This window comes from Nematolebias whitei, chromosome 4, assembly GCF_014905685.2.
Source record: "Nematolebias whitei isolate Nwh7 chromosome 4, NemWhi1, whole genome shotgun sequence".
Classification (NCBI taxonomy): Eukaryota; Metazoa; Chordata; class Actinopteri; order Cyprinodontiformes; family Rivulidae; genus Nematolebias; species Nematolebias whitei.
The window spans coordinates 52,663,527-52,686,191 of record NC_056501.1 but is presented as its reverse complement, the minus strand read 5'-3'; the positions used below and the strand labels follow the sequence as shown (position 1 = coordinate 52,686,191).

Here is a 22,665-nt window from a genome sequence, read left to right as displayed (position 1 = left end):
GGTTTGTACCAACACTCATGACCTCATTAGTTCACCTCTAAGCTTGTGCACAACTTTGCTTCTCATGCACACAATGAACATCTTTTTTTGTAGAATGAAAAAGATCTCCATTGCAAATCATCTTGTTTGGTCAGCTTCAGTGGTAAATCATATGGTTTCAAACTGTCTCCTTGTAATATATATATTTTTTTCAATCATCAATATTCCTATCATTCAGGAATACACGATGGATGTGTTCTTTCGCCAGACGTGGGTGGATCGCAGGCTGGTGTATGAGGGTCCAATTGAGATTCTGAGACTAAACAACCTAATGGTGACCAAAGTCTGGACACCAGACACTTTCTTTAGGAATGGCAAGAGGTCAGTCGCTCACAACATGACGGCGCCAAACAAGCTTTTCCGGATCATGAAGAATGGCACCATCCTTTACACCATGAGGTACATATAAACTATCTACAAAATTAAAATCAAATCTTTAGCTTCACATTATTCATCCAACACCTGACACTTTGAAAAACTCACTTTGCAAAGGAATAGACATTTCATGCAATTTATATTGTAGTTTTTCTACTCATTTAGAATCTGAAAAGTGACTGATTTTGTTTTGTTACATGCATTAAATGAGATTTAGAGAGAAAGGAAATCCAGACGTTCAGTGTAAACAGCAGAATGCTATCTGATGGCAAAGCAGCCACACATTTAAAGTTATACAAGCAGTCTAAAAACTTGACCTTATTAATGCAGCAATGTTAAGCTATTTTTAAAAAAATCATCTTATAGCATACCACAGAATGCTAGTTTTGTTTCTTCTTGAATGCTGTGAATCAAATCCCAGCTAATACAATAGGTTATGAATCAATTATTGAAGTTTTTAATTTTTTGTTCATAGCTGGAAGGCAGTGTGGTGTAGAAGTGTTTTGAAATTTTGATTATTTTTCTGTTCTTTATCAGGTTGACTATCAGTGCTGAGTGTCCCATGAAGCTTGTGGATTTCCCCATGGATGGACATGCATGCCCTCTCAAGTTTGGAAGCTGTAAGTCCCCGGCTGATACAAAGCATCCAAAAACTTAGTTGTTACGGAGAAGAAATTGTTTCTTACATCAACACAAAATTAGAATAAATGAACCAATAATATGATTTGTACAGATCTGAGTTTACATTTGCAAAAGGGTTTATGATTTTATAGGTATTTTACACAAAAAAAATGTTTAGTTGCCATTGTTTATGCTATTTGTAGTTTATTCTTTGTTTCATACCTTAAACCAGAGGGGTTAACCTGTGTGGATAAATTATTTGAATAATAAACTAAATTATTTACATTTAAAACCAGATATTTACATACATTGAAAAGACATACCAGTAACTATTTTTGTTCTCATTGTCACCGCTCGATATTAAATCTGACTAAATCTTTCCTGTTTTAGGTCATTTAGAATTCACAAAATTATTATTTTTTGTTAAATGTTCAAAAAATGTAAAATGACATTTTGTATTACTTTCTCAAAGTCACAAGTTTACATAAATTAATATTCTTTTAAACACTTGTAAAACCCAGATCATGATGTCACATTTTTGAAAGGTTTTGTTAGCTTAGATTATAACAGTTGAGTTAGCTAGAGGCACATCTGTGAAATATTCTATAGCACACCACATACCATCATGAGCTGAAAGGCCACTCAGAGGAAGAAGCCACTATGGCAAAGGTAAATGCAACAACAACGCAGTCACATTACAATTTGCAATCGCACACAGAGAAAAAAACAGATATGTCCTGTGGCTTTATTAAACTAAAATTGAACTCTTTGGCTTTAATGGCCTTTTTAACATTTAGAGGAAAAGGGGGGAAGCTTGTACCATCCCAAATGTGAAGTATGGGGGTGGCAGCATCATGATGTGTGGGTGTTTTGCTGCAGGAGGGACTGGTGATCTTCACAAAATAGATGACATCATGATGAAATTATGTGGAATTTCTGAAGCCTTGAAACCCCAATACATCAGCCAGGTTGTTAAAAGGCTGAGCACAAATGGGTTTTCCAAATGAGCAATGACCTTAAACATGCTATCAAATTAGTTACAGAGTAGCTTCATGACATCAAAGGACTGTTTTGGAGATCCTCAATCTCAGTCCCATTGAAAATTTGTGGGCAGCTGAAAAAGTGTGTGAGTGAGGCAGCCTACAAACCTGACACAGTTACACCAGGTCATTCAGGAGAAATGGGATAAAACGTTTGGCCCAAGTAGTACAATTTAAAGGAAAAGTTACCTAATGCTAAGAGAATGTATGTAAACTTGTCATTTAGAAGAAATAAAATTTTATATCTAAAAAATAGATTTAAATTACTAATTTGTTGTAATGTAGCTACTAAAAAGTTGTAGTAAAAAGAAAACCCAAAATCTGTCATTACATAATTACAATTTGGGTTGGTGCTAATTAGCTGACTGTAATCTCCTTCACCCTTAGCTAGCTAGCAAACAAACAAACAAAACAACAACAACAACAACAACAACAAAACAGCTTGCTAGAATAAACTAATGATATTTTAGGAACTGAAACTCACTGTCTAGTTCAAACTAAAGTTTTTAACTAAGCCAATCAGTTTAAACATCTTATATGTTTTTTTTTTTGTTTTTTTTACAATCTTACTTTTGCTTATTACATCTTAAAGCAGAAGTCCTCTCTGGTCTGATTGGGTCAAATATTTCTTAAAACAGTGGACTGTGGAAAATAATACACAGCTCATTTTCAACCCAACCACTGGGTCAAACATTCTGACAAAATATTTGGTCAGACAAACCCAGTTTATGATACAACAGCTTCATACATGCCAACTGTCCCCATTTGGGAGGAACAATCTTGAATTTTGCCATTAGCAAATGTTTGCGGCTAAATAGTAAATGGACTGTACTTACTCTTCCTTAAATTGCCACCTTATCGTGGTGGAGGAGTTTGTGCACCTGAATGATCCTAGGAGCTATGCTGTCGGGGGCAATTACGGTCTCCCAAGGCAGATTGGTCCTAGGTGACAGGCCAGACAAAGAGCAATTCAGAAGATTTTTATGGAAAAAACAAGGAACTCAATGTCCCTTGCCTGGACGTGGGTTACTGGGGCCCCACCCTGGAGCCAGGCCTGGGGGAGGGGCTTGTCACGAGCGCCTGGTGACCGGGTCTCTACCCATGGGGCCCGGTCGGGCTCAGCCTGAAGGAGCAGTATGGGTTTGCCTTCCTGTGGACCCACCACCTGCAGGAAGGGCCATAAAATTTGGATGCATGATGCTATGGGCAGTGGCCAAAGGTGGGGACCTTGGCGCTCTGACCCTGGCTTACCAAAGCTGGCTCTTGGGACATAGAATGTAACCACTCTGGCAGGGAAGGAGCCTGAGCTTGTGCACGAAGTTGAGAGGTACCAACTAGATATAGTTGGGCTCACCTCTATGCACAGCATGGGCTCTGGAACCTATCTCCTTAAGAGGGACTGGACCTTATTCCACTCTGGAGTTGCCCATGGTGAGAGGCACCAAGCTGGTGTGGGTCTACTTGTAGCCCCCAACTTGGTGCCTATGTGTTGGAGTGTTCTGCAATAGATGAGAGGGTGGCTTCACTTCGCCTTTGGGTGGGGGGACAGGCTCTGACTGTTGTTTGTGCCTATGTGCCAAAATGCAGTTCAGAGTATCTGGCCTTCTTGGAATCCTTGGCAGGGGTGCTGGAAGGTGCACCAGCTGGGGACTCCTTTATTCTGCCTGGGGACTTCAATACCCATGTGGGTAATGCCAGTGTGACCTGGAGGGGCATGATTGGGAGGAACGGCCTCTCTGATATGAACCCGAGCAGTGTTTTGTTGTTGGACTTCTGTGCTAGTCATAGTTTGTCCATCACAAACACCATGTTCGAACATAAGGGTGTCCATAAGTGCACTTGGCACCAGGATGCCCTAGGTCGTAGATCGATGATTGACTTCATAGTCATGTCATCTGATTTGTGGCCATTTGTTTTGGACACTCGGGTGAAGAGAGGAGCTGAGCTGTCAACTGATCACCTTCTGGTAGTGAGTTGGATCAGATGGCGGGGGAAGATGCTGGCCAGACCTGGTAGACCCAAATGTGTAGTGAGGGTTTGCTGGAAACACCTGGCTGAAGAACCCATCAGAGATATCTTCAACTCACACCTCCGGGAGAGCTTTAACCGAATCCCAGCTGAGGTGGGGGACATTGAGTCTGAGTGGGCCATGTTCCGTGCCTCGCTTGTTGAGGTAGATGCCTTGAGCTGTGGCCTCAAGATTGTCTGTGCTTCTCGCGGTGGTCATCCACGAACTCGGTGGTGGACACCCTGGGTTAGGGAGGCTGTCAAGCTGAAGAAGGAGTCCTATAGGTCGTTGTTGGCCAGTGGGACTCCGAAGGCAGCTGAGGAGTACCGGAGGGCCAAGCGGTCCGCAGCCTTGGCTGTTTCTGAGGTAAAAGCTCGGATGTGGGAGGAGTTCGGTGAGACCTTAGAAAATAACTCTCGGTTGGCTTCGAGAAGATTCTGGCAAACCATCAGACGGCTAAGGAGGGGAAAGCAGCACTTTACTAACACTGATGTCAACAACAGCCCACCTTCACTGAATACAACCAGTGATGTCGTCAGGAGGTGGAAGGAATACTTCTTGGACCTTCTCAATCCCACCAGCACGTCTTCCATGGAGCAAGCTGAGTCGGGGGACTTTGGGGTTGATCCATCCATAACTATGACTGAAGTCGCCGAGGTAGTTAAAAAACTCAGAGGCGGAAGGGCTCCAGGAGTGAATGAGATTCACCCTGATTTCCTTAAGGCTCTGGATGTTGTGGGACTGTCTTGACATGCCTTTGCAATGTTGCGTAGACATCGGGGACAGTGGCACTGGATTGGCAGACTGGGGTGGTGGTTCCCCTCTTCAAAAAGGGGGACCAGATGGTATGCTCCAATTATAGGGGCATCACTCTCCTCAGTCTCCCTGGTAAGGTCTATTCAGGGGTACTGGAGAAGCGAGTCTGATTGTTGGTTGAACCTCAGATCCTGGAAGAACAATGTGGGTTCCATCCTGGCCGTGGAACATTGGATCAGCTCTTTACCCTCACTAGGCTCCTCGAGGGGTCATGGGAGTTTGCCCATCCAGTCTACATGTGTTTTGTGGATTTGGAGAAGGCATTCGACCATGTTCCTTGGAGTACACTGTGGGAGGTGCTCCGTGAGTATGGGATTGGGGGCCCGTTGCTACGGGCTGTTCAGTCCATATACAAGCAGTGCGAGAGCTTGGTTAGCATTGCCAGCAGTAAGCCAGACTCCTTCAGGGTGGGAGTTGGACTCTGCCAGGGCTGCCCATTGTCACCAATTCTGTTGATAACTTTAATGGACAGAATTTCTCGGTGCAGCCGGTGGGCAGAGAGTTTTCGGTTCGGTGGCCTCAGGATTCCATCTCTGCTCTTTGCAGATGATGTAGTCCTGTTGGCGTTATCGTGCCGTGATCTTCAGCTCTCACTGGAGCGGTTCGCAGCTGAGTGTGAAGCAGCTGGGGTGAGAATTAGCACTTCCAAATCTGAGACCATGGTCCACAACCGGAAAAGGGTGGATTGATCTCTCCAGATAGAGGGTGAGGTTCTGTCTCAAGTGGAGGAGTTTAAGTATCTCTGGGTTTTGTTCACAAATGAGGGAAGAATGGAGCATGAGATTGACAGATGGATTGGTGCAGCGTCTGCAGTATTGCAAACTCTGTACTGGTCCGTTGTGATGAAGAGAGAGCTGAGCTGTAAGGCAAAACTCTTTGTTTACCGGTCGGTCTAGGTTCTTACCCTCACATATGGTCACAAGCTCTGGGAAGTGACCGAAAGAATGAGATGGCGGATACAGGTGGATGAAACGAGTTTCCTCAGATCTGGTCCTATAGACATTCAAAAAACAAAACAAAAATGTAGAAACGTTTTGTCTTTCATTCAAAAGACATCCTCAGTCTGAGGTGCTGTATTCAGCTCAGTCTTATAAATAGCACCTTCTCAGAGTGGATCAACCAGTTTGCTACTGACAACCAAAACCAGCTGCTCACATGATCAAGAAGGACCATCAGCCTAACAATGGATCATTAGCACCCTGATGGCTGTGTGCCATTTCCGAAAGACTTCCTCAGTCCTCAGAGCAAACAGCCATCAGGTGTTTATCAGATACACACTCAATTGGGTTGTGGTGGCCACTAAATACATCTTGTATTACAATGTACCGTATAAAATACTTTCCAATGATATTATAAGTATCATTATATATGTTGTTTGTTGTTGTGGTTTCTCGGTTTTGTCTTTTTGTTCTTTCTGCAGGTCTAGAGGCAAACTTCAATGATGCTAGTTTGTGTTCTCTTTATACCTCTCTCTCCTTTAATCCTATCTTCTTCTTTCCATTTTAACCTTTCTCCCACATTTCTGCCTTTGTTTTCTTCTTTGTTTTTCATCCCCATGTCCATTACATCTGAAACAAACCCAAAGCAAATTCTAATAGAGTTTTATTTATATATCAAGTGGAGCATTAAGGCCAGCCATAATGCTCTGCTTATGAAAGTAAATCTGTTGGACATCACCTTGACACTCAGACAATAATTCTGAGTGTCACAATGCCTGACAGGACAAGGGGAAAAAAAAAAGACTCATTCACGTTGGCGGTAATGACACCCGGTTACGCCGGTTTAGCCGTATGTCATCGTTTAACCGCTGGGTGTCCAAGTGGTGTTCTGACAAGGACGTGGGCTACATACTGTAGATAACTGGAGTTCTTTCTGGGGAAAACCTGGCCTGATGTGGAAAGATGGCATCCATCCCACTTTGGACGGAGCCGCTCTTCTTTCTAGAAATATGGCTGATTTTGTTTATCCCCCAAATTATTGACGACCCAGGGTCCAGTCCAGGAAGCAGAGTTGTAGTCCTCCACACCTCTCTGCTGCTTCTCCTCTGTTACCCACCCACACCCACATTGAAACAGTGTCAACTCACCCACGGCTCAAATGAAATAAACCAAAAATCAACTCTAAAAAATTAAACCATAAAAATCTGATTAAAATAAACACAGTTACTTTACCAGAGCAAAATCATAAAATCATTAAATGTGGATTATTGAACATCAGATCTCTTTCCTCTAAATCCCTGTTAGTTAATGAACTGATAACTGATCATCATATTGATTTATTGTGTCTGACAGAAACTTGGCTACAACAGGAGGATTTTGTTGGTATAAATGAATCCACTCCTGTTAATTATTTAAATTTTCATGTTCCTAGAACAACTGGCCGAGGTGGAGGAGTAGCTTCTATTTTTCAGTCAGGGTTATTGATTAATGCCAAACCAGTTATTAGTTATGATTCTTTTGAATCACTGTCCCTCAGTCTTTCTCATCCAAAATGGAAATCAGAAAAGCCACTTTTATTAGTTGTTATATATCGTCCACCAGGCGCTTACTCAGTTTTTGTCTGAATTCTCAGAATTATTAACTGACTTATTATTAAATGCTGATAAAATCATCATAATGGGTGATTTCAATGTTCATGTAGATGTTGAGAGTGATAGCTTAAGCATAGCCTTTAATAATTTAATAGACTCATTTGGTTTTACCCAGAACCTCCGCACATCTACTCATTCTTATCATCACACTCTTGATTTAGTTCTGACCTATGGTATAGAGATTAAGGACTTGGTAATAGTTCATCAAAATCCTATTCTGTCCGACCATTTTTTTTATAACCTTTGAGTTTACATTAAATGACTACACAGTCACTGAGAGTAAATTTAATCTCAATTCAATTCAATTCAATTCAGTTTATTTATAAAGCACCAAATCACAACAAAGTTGTCTCAGGACTTTACAGGAACATTCACATAAAAGCCAATTAGTAAAGTTCTCTATCTAAGGAATCCAGCAGACAAGTTGAATCTTGGCTTTGTTGAAGTCTCCCATCCTGAGCAAGCACAGTGGAGACAGTGGAAAGAAAAACTCCCTTTTAAAAGGAAGAAACCTCCAGCAGAACCAGGCTCAAGACAAGACGCCATCTGCTTTGACCGGCTGGTTGAGAGGACAGGAAGGACAGACAGACGAACACAGAATGGTAGGTCCAGATATAGGTCCAGATATAGAACCAGGTCCAGATATAGGTCCAGGTGTATCTGAAAGACAAAAACATGTTAAGGATAGAAAAAATAATTACAAATACAAAACATGTTGAGCAGAGTAAGTAAAGACAGTAGCAGAGTGAAAATTGTGGTCAGTTTGTCCTCCAGCAGTCTAATCCTATAGCAGCATAACTAAGGGACAGCTCAGGAAACCCAAGCCGACCCTAACTATAGGATTTATCCAAAAGGAAAGTCTTAAGCCTAGTTTTAAACTGGATAATGTGTCAGCCTCACGGACAGAGATTGGAAGTTGGTTCCTCCCATTCTGTTTTTGAAAATTCTAGAAACCACAAGTAAACCTGCAGTCTGAGAGTGAAGTGCTCTGTTAGGAAAATATGGAACAATAAGATCAGTAATATAAGATGGAGCTAGGTTGTTGAGATCTTAGTAGGTTAGAAGTAAGATTTTGAATTCTATTCTGGACTTGACAGGGAGCCAATGGAGAGAAGCTAAAACTGGAGAGATATGATCTCTCCCAGTAACTCCAGCTAAGACTCTGGCAGCAGCATTTTGGATCAACTGAAGACGTTTTAAAGAAGTATTTGGACACACAGATAATAAACCATTGCAATAGTCCAGTCTAGACGTGACAAATGCATGGACCAGTTTTTCTGCATCATCTTTAGATCAGATGTTTCTAATGTTAGTGATATTACGCAGGTGGAAGAAGGAGGTTCTAGTAACGTTTTTAATGTGGGGGATAAAAGAAATGTCCTGATCAAAAATAACACCAAGATTTTTAACATTAGAGCTGGAGGACAGATTAATGTCATCTAAGGAGGGAGAAAGACTGAAAAATTAATTCCTAAGGTGCTCAGGTCCAAAAACCCAAACATCAGGCTTGTCTGTGTTCAACAGGAGAAAATTAAGGGTCATCCAGGTTTTTATGTCTTTAAGACATGCTTGTAGTCTAAGTAGCTGATTGCATTCATTGGGTTTAATGACAAATATAACTGTGTGTCATCAGCATAACAATGGAAATTTATCCCATGCAGTTTAATAACTTTACCTAATGGAAGCATATATAAAGTAAAGAGTATTGGCCCAAGCACTGATCCCTGAGGAACTCCATGACTAACTTTGGTGTATGAAGATTTATTATTTACATTTACAAACTGGATCTATCAGATAGATATGATTTAAAACATTTTAGAGCCGTTCCTGTAATCCCAACATCGTATTCAAGCCTCTGTAGTAAAATATTACCATACCATACCAATTTATTTATAGAGCACTTAAAACAGCAACAAGGCCAACCAAAGTGCTGTACAAAAGAAAACAAACATGCACAGCGGACAGGAAAACATAAAATAGAAATACAGATGCAAATAGCAGCAGAAGCTAACTAAAATGGCCAACAGAGTAGAGAACAGACAAATCACAACGTGTTAAAGGCAAGAGAATAGAAGTGGGTCTTCAAGCGAGACTTAAAGACTGAGAGTGTGGGAGCCTGCCGGACACTCAGTGGCAACTCATTCCACAGTCGTGGACCTGCAACAGAGAAAGCCCTGTCACCTCTGAGCTTACGACGGGTTTCTGGGACTGAGAGAAGCATCTGGTCTGCTGACCTCAGAGAGCACGGTGGTACATATGGCTGCAGAAGATCAGTGAGATAGGATGGGGCGGAACTGTTCAGTGATTTAAAAACATACATGAGAATTTTGAATTGGATCCGAAGGTGAATGGGTAGCCAGTGCAGGGAGGCCAAAACTGGTGTGATGTGCTCTCTATAGCCTGTACCAGTTAAAAATCGGGCTGCAGCATTTTGGACCAGTTGTAGACGAGCAATGGAGGACTGACTGATTCCAAACAGAAGTGAATTGCAGTAATCAAGCCTAGATGTTATGAAGGCATGGATCACTGTCTCAAGGTTCTTTTTGGAGAGTATAGGCTTCAGCTTAGACAGCCGTCTCAGCTGAAAAAAACAGGATTTTACCATCATGTTTACGTGACTGTTGAGTTTTAAGGACGGGTCCATTATCACCCCCAGATTAGTGACCTTTTGTTTCTCTAGCGGGGCTAGAGAGAAAAGGTTAATGTCATGGTCCATGAGTGAGCCACTGGGATGGAACAGCATGACTTCAGACTTCTTCTCATTGAAGCTTAAGAAGTTTAAAGCCATCCAGTCCCGGATGTCAGCCAGGCAGTCAAGAAGAGGCTGAATAGAGGGTGTGCCTCTGTGCCTCAGGGGGAAGTAAATTTGGCAATCATCGGCGTAGAAATGAAAGGGTATGTTGTGTTTGCGGAAGATAGCACCTAGTGGCAGCAGGTATAAAGAAAAGAGAAGGGGACCGAGGATGGACCCCTGTGGTACCCCCCACTGGAGCGCTGTCGATGCCGAACTAAAATTGTAAAATATTGTGATCAACTGTATCAAATGCAGCACTGAGGTCTAACAGGACCAGTAGAGACACAAGTCCATTGTCTGAGGCCATGAGAATATCATTAGTGACTTTTACTAGTGCTGTTTCTGTGCTATGATGAGCTCTAAACCCTGACTGAAACTCTTCAAACAGATTATTTCTTTGTAGATGTTCACTCAACTGACCTGCAACTATTTTCTCTAGAATTTTTGAGATGAAAGTTAGATTAGATATAGGTCTATAGTTGGCCAGAATTTCTGAATCAAGATCAGACTTTTTACACCGAATTAAATGACGTATGATGAATCGGTACTTGATGTTGAAGAGGTTATAGATAGTAATTATTTTCCAATTAGTAAGGAAAGTAAATATTATAATGATGACCAATTTAATAACATAAACTTAAATAATGAAAGTTTTTCAATAGTACATTTAAATTGCAGAAGTTTAAACGCAAACATATCTAACATTTCAGATTATTTAGATGGATTAAATCGAAGTTTCAAAATAATAGCTCTATCTGAGACATGGTTAAATGAACGAAATATAAATAATGCTTACATTGAAGGTTATGAATTATATCACATGAATAGAAAAACAAAAGAGGTGGAGGTGTGGCTATATTTATAAAAACAATATTAAATGTAAATTAGTTAGTGAAATGTCTATAATTATTGAAAACATGTTAGAAATGATAACAATTGAAATCATAAAAAATAATGGAAAAAACATCATTGTAAGCTGTGTTTATAGATCTCCATCTTCAAATATTGAGTTATTTACTGATAAAGTTTTAGAGTTACTAGAAAAGAGTAGAAATAAAAAAAAAATTTTGTGTGGAGATTTCAATATTGATATGGGAAATAATACTGATTCAAATAACATCAGAACATTCATAAATTCAATGTATAGTTCAAATTTACATCCTTTAATATCAAATCCAACAAGAATCACAACTGCAAGTGCTACAATAATTGATAATATTTTTACAAATATAAATAGTGGTGATGTGCTGAGTGGTATTTTGAAGACTGATCTTAGTGATCACTTACCTGTCTTCATTATTTATAAGAATGTTGTTGAAGAAATTAAATCTACTATAAGAAAGAGTAAAATAATAAACACATCAAAAAAAGCATTAGATAAATTTAAAGTTGATCTGGAAAAACAAAAATGGGATGATGTGTATGTAGATGATGTAAATAAATCTTATGATAACTTTATGAAGATTTTGGAGGTATTATACAAAAAAAATTGTGTACAAGAAAATTACAAAAGAAAAAATGTAATAGATCATCCTTTGATGACCAAAGGTTTGAGGAATGCATGTATAAAAAAAATTATCTGTATTCATGTTTCTTGAGATCACGAACTCAAGAGGCTGAGGCTAAATATAAAAAGTACAAAAACAAATTAGTTGGGATTATAAGGAAACACAAGAAGGAATACTATAGCGAATTATTACATAAATGTAGTGGTGATATGTGTACAACATGGAAAGTAATAAATAACGTTTTAAAAAAGCATAAGGTTGTAACAAGACTCTCTCAACATTTTGTGGAAAATAAAGTGGAAATCCATGATGATAGGGAAATCGTTAATGGATTTAATAATTATTTCGTAAATGTTGGGTCTAGTCTTGCCGCAATGATTCCTAAAGTAGATAATATTGTTAGTAATGTAAAAATGGGTTGTGTAAGCAGTATGTTTCTGGGTGGAACAAACACGGAGGAAATTATGAAGATAGTTAATAATATTGCTGATAAAAGATCAAAGGACTGTGAAGATATGGATATGGTGGTTGTAAAGGAAATAATAAGTCATGTCATTGTGCCATTTACATATATTTGTAATTTGTCATTTTCAAAAGGCATTTTCCCTGACAGAATGAAAATAGCTAAAGTAGTTCCTCTTTTTAAAAATGGTGACAAATCTGTATTTAGTAATTATAGACCTATATCTCTTTTGCCACAATTTTCAAAAATTCTCGAAAGATTGTTTGTGACAAGATTAGATAAATTTCTTGACAAACAAAATATTTTGAGTAATAGTCAATATGGTTTTAGATCAACTAGTTCTACATCCTTGGCTCTGATGGAATTGATGGAACAAATTACAACAGCAGTCGATAAAAAAAAACATTGTATAAGTATATTTGTGGATCTAAAGAAGGCATTTGATACTATTGATCACACCATTTTAATTGCAAAATTGAATCAATATGGTATCAGAGGTCCTGCATTGCAGTGGATAAGTAGTTATCTGAGTGATAGAAAACAGTTTGTACAGATGGATGATGTACATTCTAATTTAAGCAGAACTTCATGTGGAGTACCACAAGGTTCTGTAATTGGACCCGAGTTATTTATTTTATATGTTAATGATTTAGTTGAGGTGTCTGATATCCTCAAATGTATTTTATTTGCTGATGATACCACTTTTTTTTGTTTGGGTGAAGACTTGGAACGGATGTTTGTATTGATAAAGACAGAGTTTGAAAAAATACAAATTTGGTTTAAATTAAATAAGTTGTCATTGAATATTGATAAAACCAATTTTATGATATTTAGTAAAAAAAAAAAAACTTTGGATTTTTCTTTTGAAATTGATGGTATAAAGATATGTAGAGTGAATGAGATCAAGTTTCTGGGTGTAATTATCGATGACAAACTGTCATGGAAACATCATGTAAATTTTGTTAAAATTAAAATATCTAAGTCAAATGCAGTATTGTATCGTGTAAGGGACTTGTTAAATAATAAGGCTTTGTACTTGCTCTATAATACAATTATAGTTCCGCATTTAATTTATTGTGTAAATGTTTGGGGTACAGCATGTAAGACAACAACTAAGCCTATTTTTATTTTGCAAAAAAAAGCTGTAAGAATTATAATGAGGAAAAATTATTGTCATCCTTCTGGTACTCTATTTTGTCAATTGAAATTACTTAAGTTTTATGATTTGGTTGATTATAATATTCTTTTAGTTATGTTTAGAGCTAAGAATTGCTCACTACCATCAAACATTCAGAACTATTTTGTGAAAAGGACCAGTAGTTATAATTTAAAGGGAATAGAAATGTTTGTTAAACCTAAGTATAGAACAAGTTTAAAGGGTAGATCTACTACAATAAGAGGAATTGATCTTTGGAATGGTTTGGAGGACAATGTAAAAAAAGCGAAGTCGATACTAACATTTAGGAAAATGGTTAAAACTATTTTGTTAAAGAATTATATTTAGTTGTTTCTATTTAACAAAAAAGGTATTTTGATGAGACTATTCTTTTGTATTACAATAAGCAAATTATTGTTTGAATTGATTGTTTGAATTTGATTGTTTAATAGGGAGCAGATATAATAAGAAATGTTTTCTTCTTCTGCTTCCTTTCATTTTATGTTTTTTTGTTTAAAATTTTTTTCTTTCTAAAAATTGTCATTGTTTTTTATATGAAATGAATAAATTTACAATAAATAAAATAAATAAATAAGTAAATGTTTAATTACAGCAACCTTGAAGCTCTGTGGTACATAACCATCCATTAAAGACAAATTAAGTAGATCCAAAATGTGGACATTAATTAGTGGAAATACCTCTTTAAACAGTCTGGTTGGGATGGGATCTAGCAGGCATGTGGATGGTTTGGATGAAGTTATTATTTTTGACAATTCAGAGCTCAACAGGACAAAAACAGTCCAAACATAAATCAGGCTCTAGTGAAATTTTTAAAGTTGTCTCATTTGACAGGGGACTAGAGATAGTAGAAGGAAGGATGGTTTGAATTTTCTCTCTAATTGAAATAATTTTATTTATAAAGAATCTCATGAAGTCATCACTACTTATAGTTGTAGGGATACATGGTTCAACAGAAATGGGACTTTTAATTAGTCTAGCAATAGTACTAAACAGAAACCTAGGGTTAATTTTAATCTCCTCTATTAAAGATGAGTAATATAAAGTTCTAGCTTTACAGAGAGCTTTTTTATATGTTAGCAGACTATCTTTCCAAGTTAAATACAATTCTTCAACATTAGTAGAGCGCCATTTTCTCTCCTGGTTTCTAGATGCTGCTTTAAAGTACGTAAGTCAGAATTGAACCAAGGAGCCAGATTCCTCTGATTGATTACTTTCTTTTTCAGTGGAGCAATTTTATCAAGTGAAGTTTGCATTGAAGTTGTAAGATGATCAACTAGATGATCTGAGTCTCTGTTCTCTGATGCATTACTCTGCAAGACAGAGGAAAACATTGATGGAAGAGATTGTTTAAATTTGGTTACAGTGTAGTGAACTAGGGCTCTAACCAAAACCTGTCTCTGAAGACCTTCATGGGACAAGAACTGTTATTTCATTGATTTGAATCCAGAAACACAAATTAGCTCATCCAGAGACTGTCTAATTGTATCCTGAATTGATCAATTTAAAGAACACTCTTCTTTTTATATTATCATTACTATTTTACAATATCTTGATAATCAAAAGTGTGTTTAGTTCATATCATTTCTAATGTTGAAGTGAACCACTCATTTTAAATAAACTGTGAAACAGTATTAATGATTTTAAACCTCATTAGACTTAGAAACCAAGTTAAATGTCTATTTACTGGCGCTGTGCTCTCCCTGGGGTTGTTTGGACCCCCTGAGCTTGGCTCTTGGGTGCCATGGTTGGCCCGCTGGCCGGGGTGGCTGCCGGGGCCTGGCGGGCGGTCGGCTGGGGGCACGTGCTTGGTTGTTGGCGGTGTGTGGGGGTGGTCGGTGGCGTGTCCTCTTCATGGTGGGGGGGTGTCCTGTCGGCGGGGCATGGCCTGGGCCGGGTCTGGGGTATTGGCTCTTCTCCGCTCAAGAATGAATGGGTTTACCTCCTGGGTTTGGGCATGGGCTGCCCCCTGTAGAGGGCGGGTACATGTCTTGGACCTGGGGGGTATAGAGTGTGTATCGGGAATAAGAATGAAATGTATCGTTATTGTATGTCTTTGAGTGAGTGGGTGTGAGACTGAGGTTGGGATTGTGTGATTGTGTCTGTGTATGAATGGGTATTTGTTAGGCCGAGACTCGGACTGCCCCCTCTTTGATACAACTGGGGGTGCTTGGCATCGCGCCCCTATCGCACGGCCCCCTGGTGGGGTGTGCCCTTGCCTGCCGGCGCGCTTGGGGCCCTTGGTGTCGGGGGCTGGGCGCTTGGGCGTGTGTTGGCTCGGCCTGGTGTCTGCCTGGTGGGGCTCGGGTCCTCTGGCCCTGTCGGGCCTTGGCCTGGGTGGTGTGAGTACTCGGTGCCCGGACCTGGACCTACATCGGTGCGACGGGTTCCGACGCAGGCCTATGAGTTTGTCGCTGTTGGCCCCGGGGGGTCACTGTGTGTGGTTGCTGGTGGGGATCTTCCGGTTCTCCCCTGTGGTCCGTTCTGGGGGGTGGGTGAGTGGTTCTTCCTGTGTGGGTGGCTCTGGGGGCTCCGCGGGCTCCGCGGGCTCCACGGGCTCCGCGGTCGGGGTCCCTCCTGGGGTCTTGGGCTCTGGTCCCCCCTTTTTCGTCTGCCTCTGGTCTTGGGGGTCGGGTCTCTGCTGCTTCACAGTTACTATTAAATGTTCTATTAGAGAACCCTTATACACTTATGCATGCTCACAACCACACACAAATAGAAGCAGGGATGCTTATGTAGGCTTTATATGTAGATATATAGATATGTATATTCATGTATATTCATGTGTATGTATGTATGTATGTATGTATGTATGTATGTATATAGGCGTAGGTATGGGTATATATATTTATGGAAACTTACTGCAAAGCCATGAATATTTTAAGTTCTTTATACATATGTATTTTGTTGCTGTGTTTTGTCATGTTCTTTGCAGGTGAACAGACAGTGGCCGGGTGTTTTGCCGTGTGCTCTCTTTGTGTATATTTCTTATATTTTGGAGTCTTACTTTGTCTTTTCTTACTTTCTATCGTATTAAAAAAAAAAAAAACTACACTAGATAGTCACTAGAATAAATATTTCATAATAATGGTGTGGAGAGGATGGCTGTAAGGGGAGAAGGGAGGCCATCTATAAAAAAAAAAAGAAAGAAATGGACCCGGTACCAGAGCTGATTCATCTTCTGCGATGGTAACGAGTCGTCACACGCTAAGTGTACTGGAGGTTTGAGCTGGTATTGTAAGAAGCGTGCCAATTCTGGTCAACAACATACATCTCCATCCATCTCTTCTTTAAACCTCTAAACTCCTTCCTTTAAACTCTTCTATTTTGCCAGTAATCTAGATGCCTTCAGAAATGTCCTGTTGTCTTATTAGTAAAGCGTGCCAAGTTTTATTAATCAGAACCAGATCAGCGAATTATGTGTACATGTTTTGATGTTAAAATTTTGATTCTGTTAAATAAATGACCTCATTTATTCTGATGGGTCAAACAAAATAAGGTCTCATGTCACTGATTAAACAATGAACACAGTTATCTCGTCACATGGCATTAATTTAACTCGAAAAAGAAAGAACCCGTTATATTTAAATTTTTAGTAGTGAAGCGACAGCAAAGGCTGACCCCCACATGTGGTGGGACCGTACGTGTTTTAAATAACACATTTGGTGGGACCGTATGTCCACACCAAAGCTGTCCTAGTAATACTACAACAGCATTTTCTGATAAGCACCTGCTGAGATGAAATTTACTCTCAGTGACTGTGTAGTCATTTAATGTAAACTCAAAAGTTATTAAAACATGGTCGGACAGAATAGGGTTTTGAGGAACTATTACCAAGTCCTTAATCTCTATACCATAGGTCAGAACTAAATCAAGAGTGTGATGATAAGAATGAGTAGATGTGCGGACGTTTTGGGTAAAACCAAATGAGTCTATTAAATTATTAAAGGCTGTGCTTAAGTTAGCACTCTCAACATCTACTTGAATATTGAAATCACCCATTATGATGATTTTATCAGTATTTAATAATAAGTCAGTTAATTCTGAGAATTCAGACAAAAACTGAGACTAAGTGCCTGGTGGACGATATATAACAACTAGTAAAAGTGACTTTTCTGATTTCCATTTTGGCTGAGAAAGACTGAGGGACAGCGATTCAAAAGAATCATAACTAATAACTGGTTTGGCATTAATCAATAATCCTGACTGAAAAACAGAAGCTCCTCTTCGACCTCGGCCAGTTGTTCTAGGAACATGAACATTTAAATAATTAACAGGAGTGGAATCATTTATACTGTAGTGAATCAAGGACAGCTTTGCTGTGGACATACTGTCCCACCAAATGTGTTATTTAAAACACGTATAGTCCCACTAAATGTAGTGAAAGTGGGAGACAGCTTACTGTACCTTCAGTACTAATTAATTATTTAAATACAACGGGTTCTTTCTTTTTCAAGTTAAATTAATGCCATGTGACGAGGTAACTGTGAGGATTGTTTAATCAGTGACAAGAGACGTTAATTTTCATTTGACCCATCAGAATAAATGTGGTCATTTATTTTACAGAATCAAAATTTAACATCAAAACATGTACACGTGATTAGCTGATCTGGTTCTGATTAATAAAACTTGGCACGCTTTACTAATAAGACAACAAGACATTTCTGAAGGCATCTAGATTACTGGCAAAATAGAAGAGTTTAAAGGAAGGAGTTTAGAGGTTTAAAGAAAAGATGGGTGAAGAGAGGTGTATGTTGTTGACCAGAACTGGCACACTTCTTTCAATCACCAGCTCAAACCTCCAGTACACTTAGCACGTGACGACTCGTTACCTTTGCAGGAGATAAATCAGCTCCGATGTCGGGTCCATTTCAACGCTACCTTCCAGCGTCTCCGGTTAGAGCGGCTGGTCATCGTCAGAAGTCGTGTCGATTTACTCCGTTCAACAAACAGGCTCAGCTCCCTTCGAAGTTGGAGGCGTTACACCCGGGTGGATTCACAGCAAGCATCTGTGAGTCCGTCAGAGTTTCCACTCAGAAGTGGAAGACTCCACAAGGCTTGAGAAGACTCCATCAAAGACTGAGTTCAACTCAGATCCAAGATTCAGAAGAACAGAGTAGACCGTTAAGACTCCGTAGGCGGAGTAGACTGAGTAGACCCAGGAAGTGTCGACTTTTAAAAGCGTTCTCATTTCCGATCACTTAGGACTTCCTGATTGGTTGAAACAACCAACAGGGGGTGGTTCTAGTGATGTCAGCGGGTTCTTAAAAGTCAGAGAGTTCAGGAATGTTTAGGAACGTTTAGTACAGACAGAGAAATGTTATGGCGAAGTGAGAGGAACGCAGATGCCAGTGTTTCTATTTTTACCGTCTGCTAGGTTTAAAAACAATACAGCCCGTTCTAATAACTTCTTTCTGACTGTCTCTGACTTTCGACCGACATCACTACTTCTCCATTAGACAGAAAATCAAAATGCATAATTACTTCGTAAATAGACATTTAACTTGATTTCTAATTTTAATGAGGATTTAAAAAAATCATTAATACTGTTTCACAGTTTATTTAAAATGAGTGGTTCCCTTCAACATTAGAAATGGTATGAACTAAACACACTTTGATTATCAAGATATTGTAAAATAGTAATGATAATATAAAAAGAAGAGTGTTCTTTCAATTGATTACTTCAGGATACAATTAGACAGTCTCTGGATGAGCTAATTTGTATTTCTGGATTCAAATCAATGAAATAACAGTTCCTGTCCCATGAAGGTCTTCAGAGGCAGGTTTTGGTCGGAGGCCTAGTTCACTACAGTCCCCCCTTTGGAAATCATCGCCTGTCCATGGGGATGAATTCCAACATGAACTTACGCCTCCGAATGTCCTTGACCTTGATGTAATCCAGCAAGAGGAAAACAAAAGTCAAAGAAGGTAATCTCACAACGGTTTAGGTAATTCCACAATGTTGTTGGTAATTCCATTATGTTGTTGGTAATTCCATTGTGTTATTGGTAATTCCATTGTAGCAATGCTTTAACCCCTTGGAAACAAAGTCTGTAATCCATTGGAAAAAGTCATATAATCCACAACGATAAATCCACAACGATTGGAGGTGTTGATTGATCAGCATGCAGAGCGGTTCCCTCGATTGAACTGCAGAGGCGACCACTGGATGGAGATTGGAGACCCACGTTGGAGTTGTAGGTCCCTTCAGCGAAGGTTGCTGCTGGTGGTTCCCAGTGGGTGCCATTCTGGTTCTATGTGTTATGCATTTATGTGGTTTTAGTTGGGCTTATGAGTGGGATTTTACATAAGACCTTAACCTATATGTACCTGGTGTGTAAGCTATCATGGTTTAGATCAGCTACAGTTACCAGTTTAAAGGGTGGGTCATGCCGAAAAATTTATATAGGGATTTATACCTATAAAAGGGCATTCCAAACTATTTTTCCATTTCTAACTTGGTTTAAGTTAGATTTACATGGCAAAATATAGTTTGGTTCAATTGTCTGTTGTCCCTTTAGATGAACGACTTGAGGTTTGGTTTTTTGGTTTCCCCCTAAATGTTTTTGGAGTCTATGGCGATACTCAACTGAAGGATTAGCTAGCCCCACCCCCCCCCCCCCCCCCCCCGAGTAGGATTGTTCGACTAGGTTCGGCTTGAGCGTCGTGAGACCAATGTAGGTTAAGGTAGCATTAATCTACATTGACTCCTCAAAGATTGAAGTTTTAACAAATGAACTGCATGTTGGCATAGTTAAAGTCCTTTTAGTCTCTAACTAAAGTACACACAAAATTCCTTGTTGCTGGGGGTGTTCAGAAACAATACCAAAAACCAAATAAACGATGTCTCAACATCGACAAAAATAGTGATTAAGCAACCAGAAAAACAACGTTTCAACATCGACAAAAGTAGTGATTGATCAACTAGAAAACGACGTTTCAGTGCGTCACTCACTCTGGCTGTCAGATTTGATCACGTTATCACGTCTGAGTTGTTATCTTAACACTTAATTAAGCTTAAACTTATTTAGTTTCTGCTTGGACAACCTTTTTTCCCACTAGGTCTGAGTTTGTGAGATCTTTGTCTCTTGTGAAGTTATTGAACGCCTCGTGTAGTTTAACCTGGTTTCGATGTACCCATTTAACCATTGGCTCCTTTTGGCCTTTGCTGATTTTGATCTGATAGACAATTGGAGACAGTTTGTCTGTTATCAGGTGGGGTCCAGTCCACCTGGGCATCAGTTTGCGGGCGAGAGTTCCGGTCCTGGACTATCTTTTCCCGGTTGTGGGGGCGAACGTGTAGTACCAGACCCTATCTCCCAATTGGAGTTACTCATGAGAGGCCTTTTGGTCATAGTATGCCTTTCGTCCTTCAGCGGATTTTTCCAGATTTTTCTAGGCAAACGCAAAGGTGTTTTAAGGTGTTCTTCCAAATCATTCATGTATTCTTGTGTGGTATAGGCTGTTGCCATGGCGGCATCGCCTGGTTGGTACAACAGGTGTAGAGGGAGAGTCATTTGTCGACCCGTCATCATCTCGAAGGGAGAGAAGCCAGTCGATGTGTGTGGAGTGGCCCTTATGGCCATGAGGACCAGAGGGAGTTTCACGTCCCAGTCCTTGTGGTTTGCGGCTACGTATTTCTTCAAAATACTTACTACAGTTCTGTTTGCTCTCTCTACTTGGCCTGAGGCCTGTGGGTGGTAGCCAACATGGAAGTTGACTTTGATGCCTAGCATCTTCCACAGTTCTTTCATCACTTCAGCTGTGAAGTGCGTACCTTGGTCTGAGTTCACCCTGAGGGGAAGTCCAAACCTTGAAAATACATGATTCATTAGTAATATAGCAGTTGTTTGTGCTATGTCGTTAGGAGCTGGTAGGCATTCTACCCATTTGGTAAATGCGCAAGTTACCGTGAGAAAATATTTATTTCCTCTAGTGCTCTTAGTAAGTGGTCCAACCCAGTCGATCTGGAGGTCGGACCATGGGAATGCAATGCCTCTACTATGCAGTGGTGCTCTGTGGAGTGGTCTGGATGGATGAAACTGGCCACAGACCAGGCACCCTTTTATATAGTTCTTGACATCCTTTTTCATTCCAGGCCAATAAGCAACTTGTTTTAATGCTTTCAGCGTGGCGTTATCTCCCTTGTGTCCTGCGGATGGGAGGTCATGCGCATGAACTAACATCACCCCCCTGTGGTCATGGGGGACCACGAACACGGGTGAGGACGTCGATCCATGAGCAAAAGTTAGGATGCCCTTGATTAGTTTTATCTGTTTGCGCAGCCGAAAGAGGACTTTAAGGTCTGGATTGGAATCCAGTTCGGCTTCGGACGGAGTGTTTTTCTCTGGGTCAGTCAAGTACAGCATCATTGAGTTTATCGCAGGATCCGACTTCTGAAGTTGGATGATGTCTGGGTCAGTCAGCACGGGTTGTACAGAGACTGTGTTGTCAGCCGGCTTGGCTACAGCCTGTGCACGTGTGACTGCCATTACCTTGGCTGTAGGTTGTACTGACAGAGTTGCGAGCAGCCAGGAGGGGTCAGAGGACCACTGAAGGCCGTCCACGGCTCCGTCCTTGATAGCTGATTTATCTGTCTGCAGCGACAGTACAGCATCTTCAGTGTGGGATCCTTGGATCTCTACACCTTGAACTACCAATGGTAGGTAGTATCTGGAGGGCTCTGACCGTCTCAGCTCGCAGAGGAGGCTTTCTTGTTCAGTCAGAGTTGGGTTCACCCGTTGGGTCTCTTTGGTTTCACATGCTTTTGAAGGCTTACTTACTGGGACTGTGTTCTTTGCCGAGAGGTCCTCCGTGTCTTCTGCAGTGCCTACTGTTGGGCAGTCTGTGACTGTCTCAGGAGGCATGAGTATTGGCAGAGGTTTGCTCACTCTGGCCCACATGGTCTGTTCACCATAATCTATTATCGCGTCAAAGCGATTTATAAAATCCTTGCCGATCAAAAATGGGAATGAGTCAACCGGAGACACATGTACCAGGTGGTTTAGTGTCATCTCGCCAACCTGCATGTGAACCATAGCTATAGCTGTTAGGGTTGTCCTCGTCTCTGCGAGGCCCTGCAGCCCTATAGCACATTCTATGAGAGGTATTTCCCTGTGAACACCGTTAGTGGCTGTCCTTTCTAATAACCAGTCCGTTCTAATAACTTCTTTCTGACTGTCTCTGACTTTCGACCAACATCACTACTTCTCCTTTAGACAGAAAATCAAAATGCAT

The 22,665-nt window shown here is 40.2% G+C and overlaps 1 protein-coding gene across 1 annotated transcript in view; it reads left to right on the top strand.

Annotated features, from left to right (window-relative positions):
- Positions 1 to 217: 217 nt before the first annotated feature.
- The window catches only part of gabra4 (gamma-aminobutyric acid type A receptor subunit alpha4), a 124,622-nt gene continuing 102,174 nt past the window's right edge, over positions 218 to 22,665 (top strand). Inside the window, exons 1-2 of the mRNA XM_037675439.1 lie at positions 218 to 438; positions 952 to 1,034. Of these exons, the coding sequence (XP_037531367.1) occupies positions 227 to 438; positions 952 to 1,034 (295 nt within the window). The 5' untranslated portion in view covers positions 218 to 226. The remainder of the gene's footprint in view (positions 439 to 951; positions 1,035 to 22,665) is intronic.